This window comes from Lynx rufus, unplaced genomic scaffold, assembly GCF_022079265.1.
Source record: "Lynx rufus isolate CCGP_SWC_20201006 ecotype Redwood Valley unplaced genomic scaffold, mLynRuf1.p SCAF_24, whole genome shotgun sequence".
Taxonomy (NCBI): Eukaryota; Metazoa; Chordata; class Mammalia; order Carnivora; family Felidae; genus Lynx; species Lynx rufus.
In genome coordinates, this window is record NW_025814839.1 from 813,426 (window position 1) to 827,090 (window position 13,665).

Genomic DNA, 13,665 nt, shown 5'->3' on the forward strand with positions numbered 1-13,665 from the left:
ACGTTAAATTACCTGTCCTGGTGATGAACTTGTCTGGGTCGGTTGCTTCCTGATAGATTACTCTTGGTGTAACGATGCCTGAAAAGATACAGAAATTAACTTCATAGGACTACATGGCCCAACATGATCACTTTACTTATTGAAAGTGAAAGCTAATCAAGCAAATACGATAACTGCGCCTGACCCGTGTGCCAGCTACAAAACTCTCCCGCTCCCCAGACGCCACCAAATAGGAATCCCACTGTTCTTGGCATCTGATAACAACGGAGGAGGAGGATCCAAAGTCAGTGATAATAATCCTGAGAGCCACTCTCCTATAGGAACAAAGAGGCGGTCCACGACCAGGCAGAATGTAACACGGAGCGCTCGCTTAACAAGCGGTTTGGGGCTTCCTCAGAAAGTTAAATCACCACGTGACTCGGCAATGCCACTGGTAGGTACAGCTCCAGGAGAAACGCAAGCCTGTGCTCACACAGACATCTGCACGCGAGTGTTCAGGGCAGCACTCCCGCGGCCGCCAAAAGCTGGAAACCCAAATGCCTAGCAAAGGACGAACGGATAACACATGTGGCACAGATATCCATGCGATGGAATATTGCCCAGCCATAAACATGGGTGACGTTCTGGTCCGTGCCACGGCGGCTACCCCTTGAAAATGTGATGCTAAGTGAAAGAAGCCAGACATAAAAGACCACGTAGTGTAGGATTCCTTTGTTACGGGAATTCGAGAACAAGCAAATCCATAGAGATGGAAAGGAGAGTCATTAATGGTCCCTAGGGGTCAGGGCACGGGGAGGAAGAAGAGGCTGTTGGTGGGTACGGGAGGGGGGGGTTGTCCTTTAGGGGGAGGAAATGTTTTAGAACTAGACAGAGGTGATGGTGGCACAGCATTGTGTATGTACTAAATGCCACTGAATTGTACACTACAAAATGGTTGACTTTAGGGGCACCTGGGTGGCTCAGTTGGTTAAGCATCTGAATCTTGATTTCAGCTCGGGTCATGATCTCACAGCGGTTCATGAGATCGAGCCCCACGTTAGGCTCTGCACAGTGCGGAGACCGCTTGGGATTCTCTCTCTTCCTCTCTCTCTCTCAACATAATATATATAAAAATAAACATTTAAAATGGTTGATTTTATGTTATGTGAATCTTGCCTCAATTTTTATTTATTTATTCTTTTAGTGTTTATTTATTTTTGCGATAGAGAAACAGAGTGAGCACGGGAGAGGGGCAGTGAGAGAGGGAGACACAGAATCGGAGGCAGGTTCCAGGCTCTGAGCTGTCAGCACAAAGCCCGATGTGGAGCTTGAAATCACAGACTGCGAGATCGTGACCTGAGCCGAAACCAACAGTCAGACGCTTAACTGACTGAGCCACCCAGGCGTCCCTCAATTTTTAAAGAAGAACTAATATGCAATGTGCTATCCTATAAAACGGGACTTTTTCTGAAGAAAACACGTTCTTCGACGGACAGCTGAAATATTTTAAATTGATCCAGTAGAAGTGGTTTATACTCTCATGAGATCCCGGTTTCTGTCGACACTCGGGTCTGTGTTCTTTTTGCAAACCAACGCAACGTACCTCCCAGCACGCCATTCTTGATCTTCGCATTGATAATACCATCTTGTTCCTGGGATACTTCCAAACTAGTGGTGCACTGCACATCGAAATTCTGAAGGAAAGCCACCGGTGCGTTCTGTAGGCACTGCCCAGCCAGGGACACCTGAGGGTGAGGGAGAATCCCAACAGGGCTGTGACTTCTCTTCGAATCATAAAATACAGACCAACATCTCACGCAAGCGCTCTTTCTGCGGCCTGCTCCTACCGGTGGCTTAGTTTCAATAACGACTAGTTCACTCACTAGATGACCAGCAAAGAAAATGATCTAGTTAATTTGCTACACAAAGTCTGGAAGCTTTGTCACAATAAGTATTATTTAACGAAAACAAAGAAAATTCCCTGCTCTGCTCCATTGACTTTGCAGAAACATGATAATGTTCAACTTCATTTTCTCTCCCTCATGACAACCATACTTTTGTTAAAACTGTAAAAAATGGATTCCTTAAACACTGAAGAGAGACGATTTGGACTCCCGTGTTTTCTTTCCACAAATGCTTTTTTCCTCGTGATTTTGGACTTAAAAAAATATTTTGGGGCACCTGGGTGGTTCAGTCGGTCGAGCATCCGACTTCCGCTCAGGTCATGATTTCACAGTTCGTGGGTTCGAGTCCTGCATCGGGCTCTGTGCTGACAGCTCAGAGCCTGGAGCCTGCTTTAGATTCTGTGTCTCCCTCTCTCTCTCTGCCCCTCCCCTGCTCGTACTGTCTCTCTCTCTCTCCAAACTAAATAAAATATTTTTAAAAATAAATTAAAAAATAAAGATTTCCACAAAGCTCTATATAGCCTTGAGATATTTTTCAAAATCTGTGGAATATTACATTAGATTATATACTTATAGCTTACAAGAAATTGGCTGTGAAACTAACAGAAGTGCAGAATGGTAGTTATTTCCGGGGAAATTTATAGAATTTGTTTTGGTTGGTAAGTTCACTCTGAGATTTAGCAACGACAGTGGTTAATTTAAGAGAGACTATTAAAAATAAAATCCACAGGCCATAAAGAGTTGAGTACCTGGAAAGTCCACAGGAGAAATAACTTAGGATGAGATTTTTAACAGCAGTGTAAGTCAAATTAACGACAGGAGGGGAAAATTTGTAAAAGGCCCTAGCATGTTAAAATTGAAATTATTACCTGCGGAATGGTAAAATATGCCTTGTCCACAGTCATGATGGGATCTCCTTGTTTGTAACCGAAGTCTGAGAAGTCTCTCAGATCAGTATGCAGATATACTTCGGCAGAAGCCTGTGGCCTAGAGGAACTGTAAATCGATGCGGATTATCACTACTCCTTCTGGCCAGTATCTGCTAAAAACAATTCTTCTTGCATTTTCTTTTTTTTACTTTTTTAATTACAAAAATATTTGTACTAAAAGCCAAAAAGCTGTACACTGGAAAGTGGTTAGTGGTTAATTTTACGCTCCATGAATTTTACTTCAATGATAATAATAATAAAGTTGTAAAATTTCAACATGACAGAAAGGTACCAGAAAGAAACTGAGGCCCCCGTGAGCCCACCACCGGTTTCCCAAACCCAGATAATCACTATTCACCGTTGGTGGGAACTGACCAATTTCCTTTGGGTGAGGCCCAATTCTTTCAAAGGCTTAACACAAAACAAAGTCGCTAACGGACATGGAAGACTGAACCTCATGTTGAGGACCTGGGGGGCCCGTGGGGGCCCCAACACGCACACGGAGCCGTGGTAGAAGTAGCCCAGGAAGGGCGAGTTGGCCAGCGGCGACTGCACACACAGGAACGGGAACCAGCCAGGGGCCTCTGGCGCCCCCTGCGCGGAGCACAGCTGGTCAAACAGAGGGTTGACATCGCCTCCAAAAACGCCGGTGAAACAGGCCTCTCTGAACAGTCCTGTGAGATTCGACGAGCATTCCTTGGAAGGAAACGTGAAGGAGCGGTGAGCAGACAGAAGCTTCTGGGGTGCCCGCCACCAGCTCTCAGGGGAAGAGGACACCACCGAGGAAGATGAAACAACACAATCCCCATCCAGGCTGCCAGTGCTATGTGCTCACAGAAAGTAAAATCCTGCTAGAATTTCTCTCCTCAGCTCCCTACGAGCCTCCAAGTCAGTAATTTCAGGCCTTCAAGGGAACCACATCCTTACTGGGGACATAGATGTGCCCACAAAAAAACAAAAACAAACAAACAAGCAAAAGTATGAAGAGAAGAAAATATGGAAGACACTCCAAGTGGGGAATAAAACAGAGTAAACTTCCCTTTTTAATTGTCATCACCATCCAAACCCCTAGCCCAGAGAAACCTGAAGACATCTCGAGTTAGGGCAAACAGTCCATATTCCCTAAGAAACCTTAAGGCCATCGCTGTATTATAACACAATCCAATTAATGTCACCAAGAAGTGACTTCATTCCTGCATTTGGTTCTTCATCCATTTTCTTCCCCCATTTCACAGAGGACTCAGAGAACTAAAAGTTAAAAATGTCCCGAATCCTTTGCTCCCTGACAGTAGGAAGATAACTTTTTTTTTAATTTTTTTCTTTTTTTTTTTAATTTTTTTTTTTTTAACGTTGATTTATTTTTGAGACAGAGAGAGACAGAGCATGAACGGGGGAGGGTCAGAGAGAGGGAGACACAGAATCTGAAACAGGCTCCAGGCTCTGAGCTGTCAGCACAGAGCCCGACGCGGGGCTTGAACTCACAGACCGCGAGATCATGACCTGAGCCGAAGTCGGCCGCTTAACCGACTGAGCCACCCAGGCGCCCCTGTAAATTTTTTTTCAATGTTTATTCATTTTTGAGAGACAGACACAGAGCATGAGTGGGGGAGGGGCAGAGAGAGAGGGAGACACAGAATCCGAAGCAGGCTCCAGGCTCTGAGCTGTTAGCACAGAGCCCAACGCCGGGTTCGAACCCACAGGCCATGAGATCATGACCTGAGCCCAAGTCGGACGCTTAACCGACTGAGCCACCCAGGCGCCCCGGAAAATAACCTTTAAACAAGAACAATTCAAATTAAAAAATTGATCATGTCTGAAGTGATAAGTTGCAGCTGTCCAAAGACATCACTGACCCAGATACTAAACACTGCCAGGGGCTGGTGCTGTGTATATCGATACCATATACGACAAACACGAAAGAGGTTAGAAACAGGGTACAGCACTGCAGTCTGGAAGAAAGAGGAAGAGAACACCATATGTTTCTATTGATATTGACAGATGAGGGGCGCCTGGGTGGCTCAGTCGGTTAAGCGTCCGACTTCACCCGGGTCACGATCTCGCGGTCCGTGAGTTCAAGCCCCGCATCAGGCTCTGGGCTGATGGCTCAGAGCCTGGAGTCTGCTTCCAATTCTGTGTCTCCCTCTTTCCCTGCCCTTCCCCCATTCATGCTCTGTCTCTCTCTGTCTCAAAAATAAATAAACGTTAAAAAAAATAAATAAATAAGATATTGACAGATGATATGCTCTATTCTTAAATTAAATATAATTGTTATTATAAGTGCAATTGTTGGTATGAGAGTTACAATATAAATAAAGGTCCTAAACTTTCCTTTTCTGTTTTGTAAAACCAACCAGGATATAATTGCACTCATCCAAAAACAGGAGTGACTGGGGCCACAGTAAATGTGCCTCTTTTGCAACTCTCATTCCTCTTAAATCTCAAATAAGGATTAAAAATGTGTATTTGAGGAGGGGCACCTTGGTGGCTCAGTCGGTTAAGTATCTGACTCTTGATATCGACTCAGGTCATAATCTCATGGTTTGTGAGTTTGAGCCCCACGTTCAGCTCTGCACTGACAGCACGGAGCCTGCTTGGGATTCTCTCTCTGCCTTTCTCTCTCTCCCTCTCTCTCAAAATATGTATGTATGTATGTATTTGACCTGGATCAGGCAACTTTTTCTAGATATGACACTAAAAGCACAAGCAACAAAAGAAAAACTTGACTAATCGAATTTCAACAAATTTAAAAAAACTTTTGGGCTTCAAAGGACACCAACAAGAAAGCAGACACCTACACAATGGGAGATGTTTGTCGCAAATCATACACCTGATTTGGGACTAGTATCCAGAAGGTATAATGAATTCTTCTAGTTTAACAACAAAAAGACAACCCAATTGAAAAATGGGCAAAGGAGGGAAAGAAATGAGAGCTTTCCCCCCAAGGTCAGGAACACAAGAGAGATGTCCACTCTCACCACTGTTATTCAACATAGTACTGGAAGTCCTAGCCTCTGCAGTCAGACAACACAAAGGAATAAAAGGCATCCAAATCAGCCAGGAGGAGGTCAAACTTTCACTCGTTGCAGATGACATATACTGTATATGGAAAACCCAAGAGTCCACCAAAATATTGCTAGAACTGATCCATGAATTCAGCAGAGTCACAGGATATAAAATCAACGCACAGAAATTGGTTGCATTCCTATACATCAATAATGAAGCGACAGAAAGAGACATCAAGGAATCGACCCCATTTACAATTGCACCAAAAACCATAAAATACCTAGGAATAAACCTCACCAAAGAGGTGAAAAATCTATACACTGGAAACTATATAGGAAGCTTACGAAAGAAACTGAAGAACCCACACAAAAAATGGAAAAATATTCCATGCTCCTGGATAGGAAGAGCAAATATTGTTAAAATGTCAATACTACCCAAAGCAATCTACATATTCAATGCAATCCCTATGAAAATAAGACCGGCATTCTTCACAAGAGCTAGCACAAACAATCCTAAAATCTGTATGGAACCAGAAAAGGCCCCGAATGGCCAAAGTAATGTTGAAAAAGAAAACCAAAGCTGAAGGCATCACAATTCCAGACTTCAAGATGAATTACAAAGCTGTCATCATCAAGACAGCATGGTACTGGCACAAGAACAGACACTCAGATCAATGGAACAGAATAGAGAACCCAGAAATGGACCCACAAACGAATGGCCAACTAATCTTTGACGAAGCAGGAAAGAACATCCAATGGAATAAAGACAGCCTCTTCAGCAAGTGATGCTGGGAAAACTGGACAGAGACATGCAGAAAAATGAACCTAGACCACTTTCTTACACCAAACACAAAAATAAACTCAAAATGGATGAAAGACCAAATGTAAGACAGGAAGCCATCAAAATCCTAGAGAAGAAAGCAGATAAAAACCTCTTTGCCGTACGACTCAGCAATGGCACTACTAGGTACCTATGCAAGGGCTACAGGTGTGCTGTTTCAAATGGGCACATGCACCCCAATGTTTATAGCAGCACTATCATAGCCAAAGTGTGGAAAGAGCCCAAATGTCCATTGACAGATAAATGGATAAAGAAAATGTGGTATATATATACAACAGAGTATTACTCGGCAAACAAAAAGAATGAAATCTTGCCATTTGCAACAACATGGATGGAACTAGAGGGTATTATGCTAAGTGAAATTAGCCAGACAGAGAAAGACAAATATCCTATGACTTCGCTCATACGAGGAATTTAAGATACAAAACAGATGAACATAAGGAAAGGGAAGCAAAAATAATATAAAAACAGGGAGGGGGACAAAACGTAAAAGACTCTTAAATATAGAGAACAAACAGAGGGTTGTTGGAGGGGGTGTGGGACGGGGGATGGGCTGAATGGGGAAGGGGCACTAAGGAATCTACTCCTGAAATCATTGTTGCACTATATGCTAACTAATTTGGATGTAAATTTAAAAATAAATTAGTTAATTTTAAAAAATGGGCAAAGGATCTAAATCGACATTTTTTCAAAGAGATAAAAATGGCCAACAAGCACATCAAAAGATGTTCAACGTCATTTGCCACTACGGAAATACAAATCAAAATCACAATGAAATACCACTTCACACCCACTGGGATGGCTATCATCAAAAAGACTGTAACAAACGTAGATGAGGACATGGAAAAAACTGCAACCCTTCTACACTGCTGATGCAAACGTAAAAACCATGCAGCCACTTTGGAAAACGGTTCCTCAAAAGGTTAAACACACAGTTCCTATAGGACAGAGCAACTCCACCCCTAGGTAATATATCCAAGAGAAATGGAAACACACGGCCAAACCAAAACTTGCACACAACTGTTCACGGAAGCTTCATTCGTAACAGCCAAAAAGCGAAAGCAATCCAAGCGTCCATCGGCTGATGAATGGATTGGCAACATACGGTCCGTCCATGCGACGGAATGTGACTCGCCAATAAAAAGGGACAAAAACAGACACCGGCCACAACGCGGATGACCCTTGGACACAAGATGCTGGGTGAAAGAAGCTAGACACAGAAGGCGACATACAAGAGGAATCTGCTTATGTGCCGGGTCCGGAACAGGCCAGTCCACAGAGCCTGACAGCAGGTGAAGAGGGGCCTGGGGATGAGCTGAGGCCAGGGAACGGGAGAGATCGCAGAGGGCCACAAGGTTTCCAGTTGGGGTGATGGAAATGTTCTCAAATTGGATTGCCATGAGGGTCGTGCACCTCTACACATTTGCCCAAAAAAAAAAAAAAAAAATCACTGAAATAATGTATTTTCCTTCCTTTTTATCTTTTCGTGAAGACTTCCCAATAACGTAGTAAAACCATCCTCAGTATAATCATCTCAATCGTGACCTTCTCCAAAGAGATACATTTTTTCTTCCATAAATAAGACTGACTGGGCTAGATAAGAAAATACTCAATTTGAAAACAATCTGCGGGGCATCTGGGTGACTCAGCCAGTCACCCAGTCGGACTTAACCGTCCGACTCCTGATTTCAGCTCAGGTCACCATCTCATATTTCGTGGGTTCAAGACCCACATTGGGCTCCACGCTGATGGCACAGAGCTTGCTTGGGATTCTCTCTCTGCCCCTACCCTGCTTGTGCTCTGTCTGTCTGTCTCTCTCTCAAAATAAATGAATAAACTTTAAAAAAAAAAAGTTAAAAAAAAAAAAAACAATCTACAACACAAAACACAATCTTACTTTTCAAAGCCCATCTATGAAAAAGCTGTATGGGGAACTGTATCCCTTACATGCTATTGGGTATAGTAACCTTTGTACCCGTAATCGAAAAGAGCTTACCTGGTCACAGCAGCAGCGAACGTCACAGGCCCCAGCGGTCAAATTACAAGGACAAGGACCCAGGGGTTGATACACCTGGTTGGGAATAACAGTCACATTCTCTGAAAAGTACAAACGACAGAGAAGTCCAGCCATGAAACACTCTGACAAAGCATTGCCACATTTTTGATACTCGAAAGAAAGCTGGATCATTGTTTTACAAATCACCAGGACAAAATATTACACATTAAGGAATCCCTGAGTTATGCATAAACCCTATCTGGGCCTGTATCTACTACTCCCACAAAAACCCAAATATAGGAAAATACGCTAGTTATAACAAAATGAAGTCACGCTTGATCTTAAAGATAATCATGACTAAAATTTACAAGTTAGGATAAAGGTAACGCACTGACTTTATTTTTCAATACGCTGAACAATCCTTTTCATAACACGGACTGACATTACCCATTGACCCCTTCAAATGCATTACCTCTTCCAGCAGATAAAACCAAAGCCATGAGGACATTTCAGAGACATTATCTGGGGGCCCATTTGGCCGCAAGATTATGTCTAATCATGCTACCTGCTCAACCTCATGTCCTATCGCACTGTAGACCCAACTCTTTATATCCTGAGTCTAGTTCAAGTGTGGAAGTGTGGGGGAAATTAATAATTTTTACATGAATTGGAAAAGGAATACGTCACATTACATTTCAACCTCCTAACTCAGAATCCAGACAGTAATGTTTCCAGTTCCCCTGCGGCAATTTATCAGATAAATTTTACTTTGAAACTTTACTTTTGTCCTAAGATTGGGTACATGTTGAAAAACTACGTAGCACTGGGTGTTGTATGGAAACCAATTTGACAATAAATTTCATATATTTATTAAATAAATAAATAAATAAATAAATAAATAAATAAATAAATACCGATATAGTAGTTTAAAAAAAAAAAAGAAAAACTACGTAGCAATCACTTATAACAGTTAACTTCAATGACATGACAGTTGAAGCATCTCAAAAACAGCTAATTATGCAGAATTCTATGCTAGAATATAGTAGAACCCCAGTATGTCAATGGTCTCAGGAATAAGGAGAAGGTCTGAGTAACATAGTCTGTTACTCAGGCAAGGGTCTGGCCATCAGTATAATCAAACCAGTGGAATAAAAACAGGGCATTTTAGAATAGGGTTTTACTATGCGATATATAGGTAGGTATCTGTGCATCTACCTATATGTCTCCTACGCCATTTGCTACCTTGACTGTTCCTAGGCATACCACGTACCTCCCATCTGTCCTTCCGTCCTTGTTCTCGTTCTGATCTCTGTCTGACTGGGTGCAAAATTTTTCATACCTTCATGGGGTCAGAGCGAACATCTCGTAACTACCAATACACAGAGTCTAATTTTCCTAAGTTTGGCTATTTATACAAAGACGTTCTGATCTATTACCTAAATGCAGTCAAGCATATTTTTTAAAAAGAAGAAAAGTCACCACGTCGAATGGTACAGCTACTAATCCTTTCTGTAGATTTTTTTCAGCACCCCCTGAATATTATTTTTTGGCTTTAAATTTTAAGCATTAGAGAATGTTTTTTGGTTTTTTTCTCCTAAAAACAAAACTTTAGACCTTTAAATTGGTCACAGATTCACATGTTCAAAAAACTCACGAGGAAGCACCTGGGTGGCTTTGTCGGTTAAGCATCTGACTTTGGCTCAGGTCATGATCTCATGGTTCATGGGTTTGAACCCCGCATCGGGCTCTGTGCTGACAACTCAGAGCCTGGAGCCTGCTTCGGATTCTGTGTGTGTGTGTGTGTGTGTGTGTGTGTGTGTGTGTGTGTGTGTGTGTCTGACCCTCCCAGCTTGTGCTCTGTCTCAAAATTAAATAAATAAACTTTAAAAAAAAATTTAACAAAAAAACCTCAAGAGGATCTAAAAACAGGTACACAGTGAAGTCCTCCTAGCCAGCCCTTCCTGTTCCCACACCACTTGCCCAAATGGCCCTTCATGGTTAGCTTCTCAGATAGCCTTCCAGAACTTCCGTATGCAAATATATAGTCTCACTCCATGCTATAAGCACCCGTGTGCGGCTGCTTTTTGCACTTGGTAATAGATCTTGGAGATGTTTCCGCGTAAGCACACTGAAGGCAGGGTGGCCCAATGGATGGCACCGTCTGAACATATCTAACCCTCCTCAACTTCCAAAATCACAAGGGGGATCACAGTGAGGGGATGTGATAAGGGAAGCGACAGTGTGGGAGTCTCAAAATGACAAGTGACAGACCTTCGCTACTGAGGACGAACGCTTCTCCCTTCATCCCGGGGGACTGCAAAGGCAAGAGTTGCTAGCGTTGACTGCAGGAGACAGGGAACAAGGTGGTGGCACCTATCAAAGTGGACCTTCAACACTGGCACAGCTACATTCTGTCGTTCTTAGAAAACCTGTCGTGTGAACGGGAGAATAACACAAGGCCATTTTCGTGTCCAAAAGCAGACGTGCGCAGTGATATTTGCTCTAGCTACACACCGCACGCTGGAAGTGACTCAGATTCCATCAGTAAGAGACTAGTCAAATACACAACGGTATCTGCACGTGAGGGAATATTATGCAGCTATTAAAAAGAATGAGGTGAACCTACATGCGTTTATATGGAACTTATTTATTTTTTTTACCAATTTTTTTAATGTTTACTTGTTTTTGAGAGAGGGAGAGACAGAGTGCAAACGGGGGAGGGGCAGAGAGAGAGGGAGACACAGAATCCGAAGCAGGCTCCAGGCTCCAAGCTGTCAGCACAGAGCCCGACGCGGGACTCGAACCCACAAACCGTGAGATCATGACCTGAGCCAGATTCGGACATTCAACCAACAGAGCCACCCAGGTGCCCCTATATGGAATTGATTTCTAAAAGGCATAGAATAGTGAACTGTGTGTTATTAGTGTGTATATGTATTGTTCTTGAAACAAGAGAATACCACATGCTTCCATAAGCATAAATTAATAGGCTGACACTAGAAAGGTTGCTGGAGGTCCAAAGCTTTCACTGAAAATCTATTGGTTTTTTGTTTGGTTGGTTTTTTGGTTTCTTTGTTTGTTTTGTTTTTTGTAAACTCCTTCATTAATCTTTCCCTTGACTTTTTTTTTTTGGTTTTGGTTTTAAGATGGAGTCATAAGAATCAAGACACAGAAACAAAGCTCACTTTCTCCCTTTCAGGCAGTCTACAAAGATACAAACGGCACAGCGGAATAACATAGATCCTAATTAAGTGCAATAATACAAAGTAGAAACTTCTAAAATAAGAAAATTAAACAAAAGGAAAGTAGGCTGAAGAAGGCAACACTGACTCCAGAGCAAAGCGTACAAAGGGCACGGCACACACTCAGAACCCGACAGACAACGTTCGGCGTGAATGTTTGGACTTGACTTGCCTGATGCATTCCGGGCCGAAGAAGAGTTGGCGTAAATCTCCACTCGAATGAGCAGATGTGCTAAACAGGATGAATTGTGAGAAGCCGAAACCAGAAGAGTTTGGACAATACACGGGGGCTCTGAGAAGGGATCTGTCTCGTTAGCGGAACACCCCTGCAGACCCCTCTTCAGCCTCACTGTCACATCCAACGCGCTCTGAAAGGAAAAGTCGCTGCACTTTTTAAGGTGACTCGACACAGCATGGATAATTATAAGAACACACAATGGAAAACACAGTAAAATCACACAGCTGCCTCGGTTCACTTTACGAAAGGAAAACCGTATGCAAAGCTGCCATCACTCAGCCGGTAAACCTCTGGCGATTCGTAAGCCCTGATTCCTAATCCTCAGTTTAACAGAAAAGCAAGCAAGTCTGATAAATTAACTCAGTTTGTCCAGCATCTTTTTAGTTTTTCTTTTTTTTTTTTAATTTTTTTTCAACGTTTATTTATTTTTGGGACAGAGAGAGACAGAGCATGAACAGGGGAGGGGCAGAGAGAGAGGGAGACACAGAATCGGAAACAGGCTCCAGGCTCCGAGCCATCAGCCCAGAGCCTGACGCGGGGCTCGAACTCACGGACCGCAAGATCGTGACCTGGCTGAAGTCGGACGCTTAACCGACTGCGCCACCCAGGCGCCCCTTAGTTTTTCTTTTTTATCAACCTATCAGCATATCAGCAGAAGACTAAATACACACATTAAAAAGTCAATGAAAAGAGTTCCCAGTTCCTGGGGTGCACGCAGTCACTTTCTCGTCCATATTTCCATCGCCGATGTCTTGCACATACTAGGCATTCAATAAAACATTTATTAAATGAGAGTTGCTGTTTTTTTTAAGTAGTCTCCATGCCCAGCATGGAGCCCAGCGCAGGGCTTGAACTCACGAACTGTGAGATCAAGACCTGAGCTGAGGTCAAGATTTCTGAGTCACAGATCCATTTGAAAAGCTGATGGAAGCTGGCCAACCATCTCATGAGGAAAATGCACACACACATAACGTTACACACAATTTCAGTGAGTTCACAAACTTCTTGAAACCCGTCCAAGGACCGCTAGCCCTACCGTAAGCACCTCTGGGCTGGAGGGGCGTCTCCTCGATCTGGTAACCCGTAGTTTCACAGTGGTTCCAAGCACAGACAAAACCATACCTTGTCCAACCAAAACAGCACTGCAGAAACACTAAATGTGGGTCTCCGCAGACGCCCCGGGAAAAGTTTTACCTCTGGCCTTACCACACTGGGGGTCACAGTCAAGCTCCAGTCTCCCGTCTCATTGGTCAGCGCTCCACAAGCTGGAGTTGGCAATAAGCCTATGGGGGAGATCAGGATGCAAGGAGGCAGTGTTGCCCAGCAGCTAAGGGTGTGCATGCTGGAGTCAGGCTCCCTGGGAGGGAATCCTTTTCCAAGCCTGGGATTGGGCTCTTCACAAGCTGTGCGACTTTGGACAAGTAACAGCCTCTGCGAACTCTCGTGTCTTCATGTGTTACACGACATGAAAGTGTATTACTGTTCTTACTGGGGAAATGCAGTGATGCATGTGAACTACAGGGGACAGGCAGCT

General features: G+C 43.3%; 1 protein-coding gene across 1 annotated transcript in view; it reads right to left on the reverse strand.

The window, feature by feature from the left end:
- TCTN2 (tectonic family member 2) overlaps nt 1–13,665 on the reverse strand; it is a 29,253-nt gene that overhangs the window by 14,970 nt on the left and 618 nt on the right. Inside the window, exons 3-9 of the mRNA XM_047087998.1 lie at nt 13,338–13,414; nt 12,066–12,261; nt 8,652–8,752; nt 3,312–3,508; nt 2,753–2,879; nt 1,583–1,724; nt 13–78 (exon numbers count right to left, since the gene is read on the reverse strand). Of these exons, the coding sequence (XP_046943954.1) occupies nt 13–78; nt 1,583–1,724; nt 2,753–2,879; nt 3,312–3,508; nt 8,652–8,752; nt 12,066–12,261; nt 13,338–13,414 (906 nt within the window). The remainder of the gene's footprint in view (nt 1–12; nt 79–1,582; nt 1,725–2,752; nt 2,880–3,311; nt 3,509–8,651; nt 8,753–12,065; nt 12,262–13,337; nt 13,415–13,665) is intronic.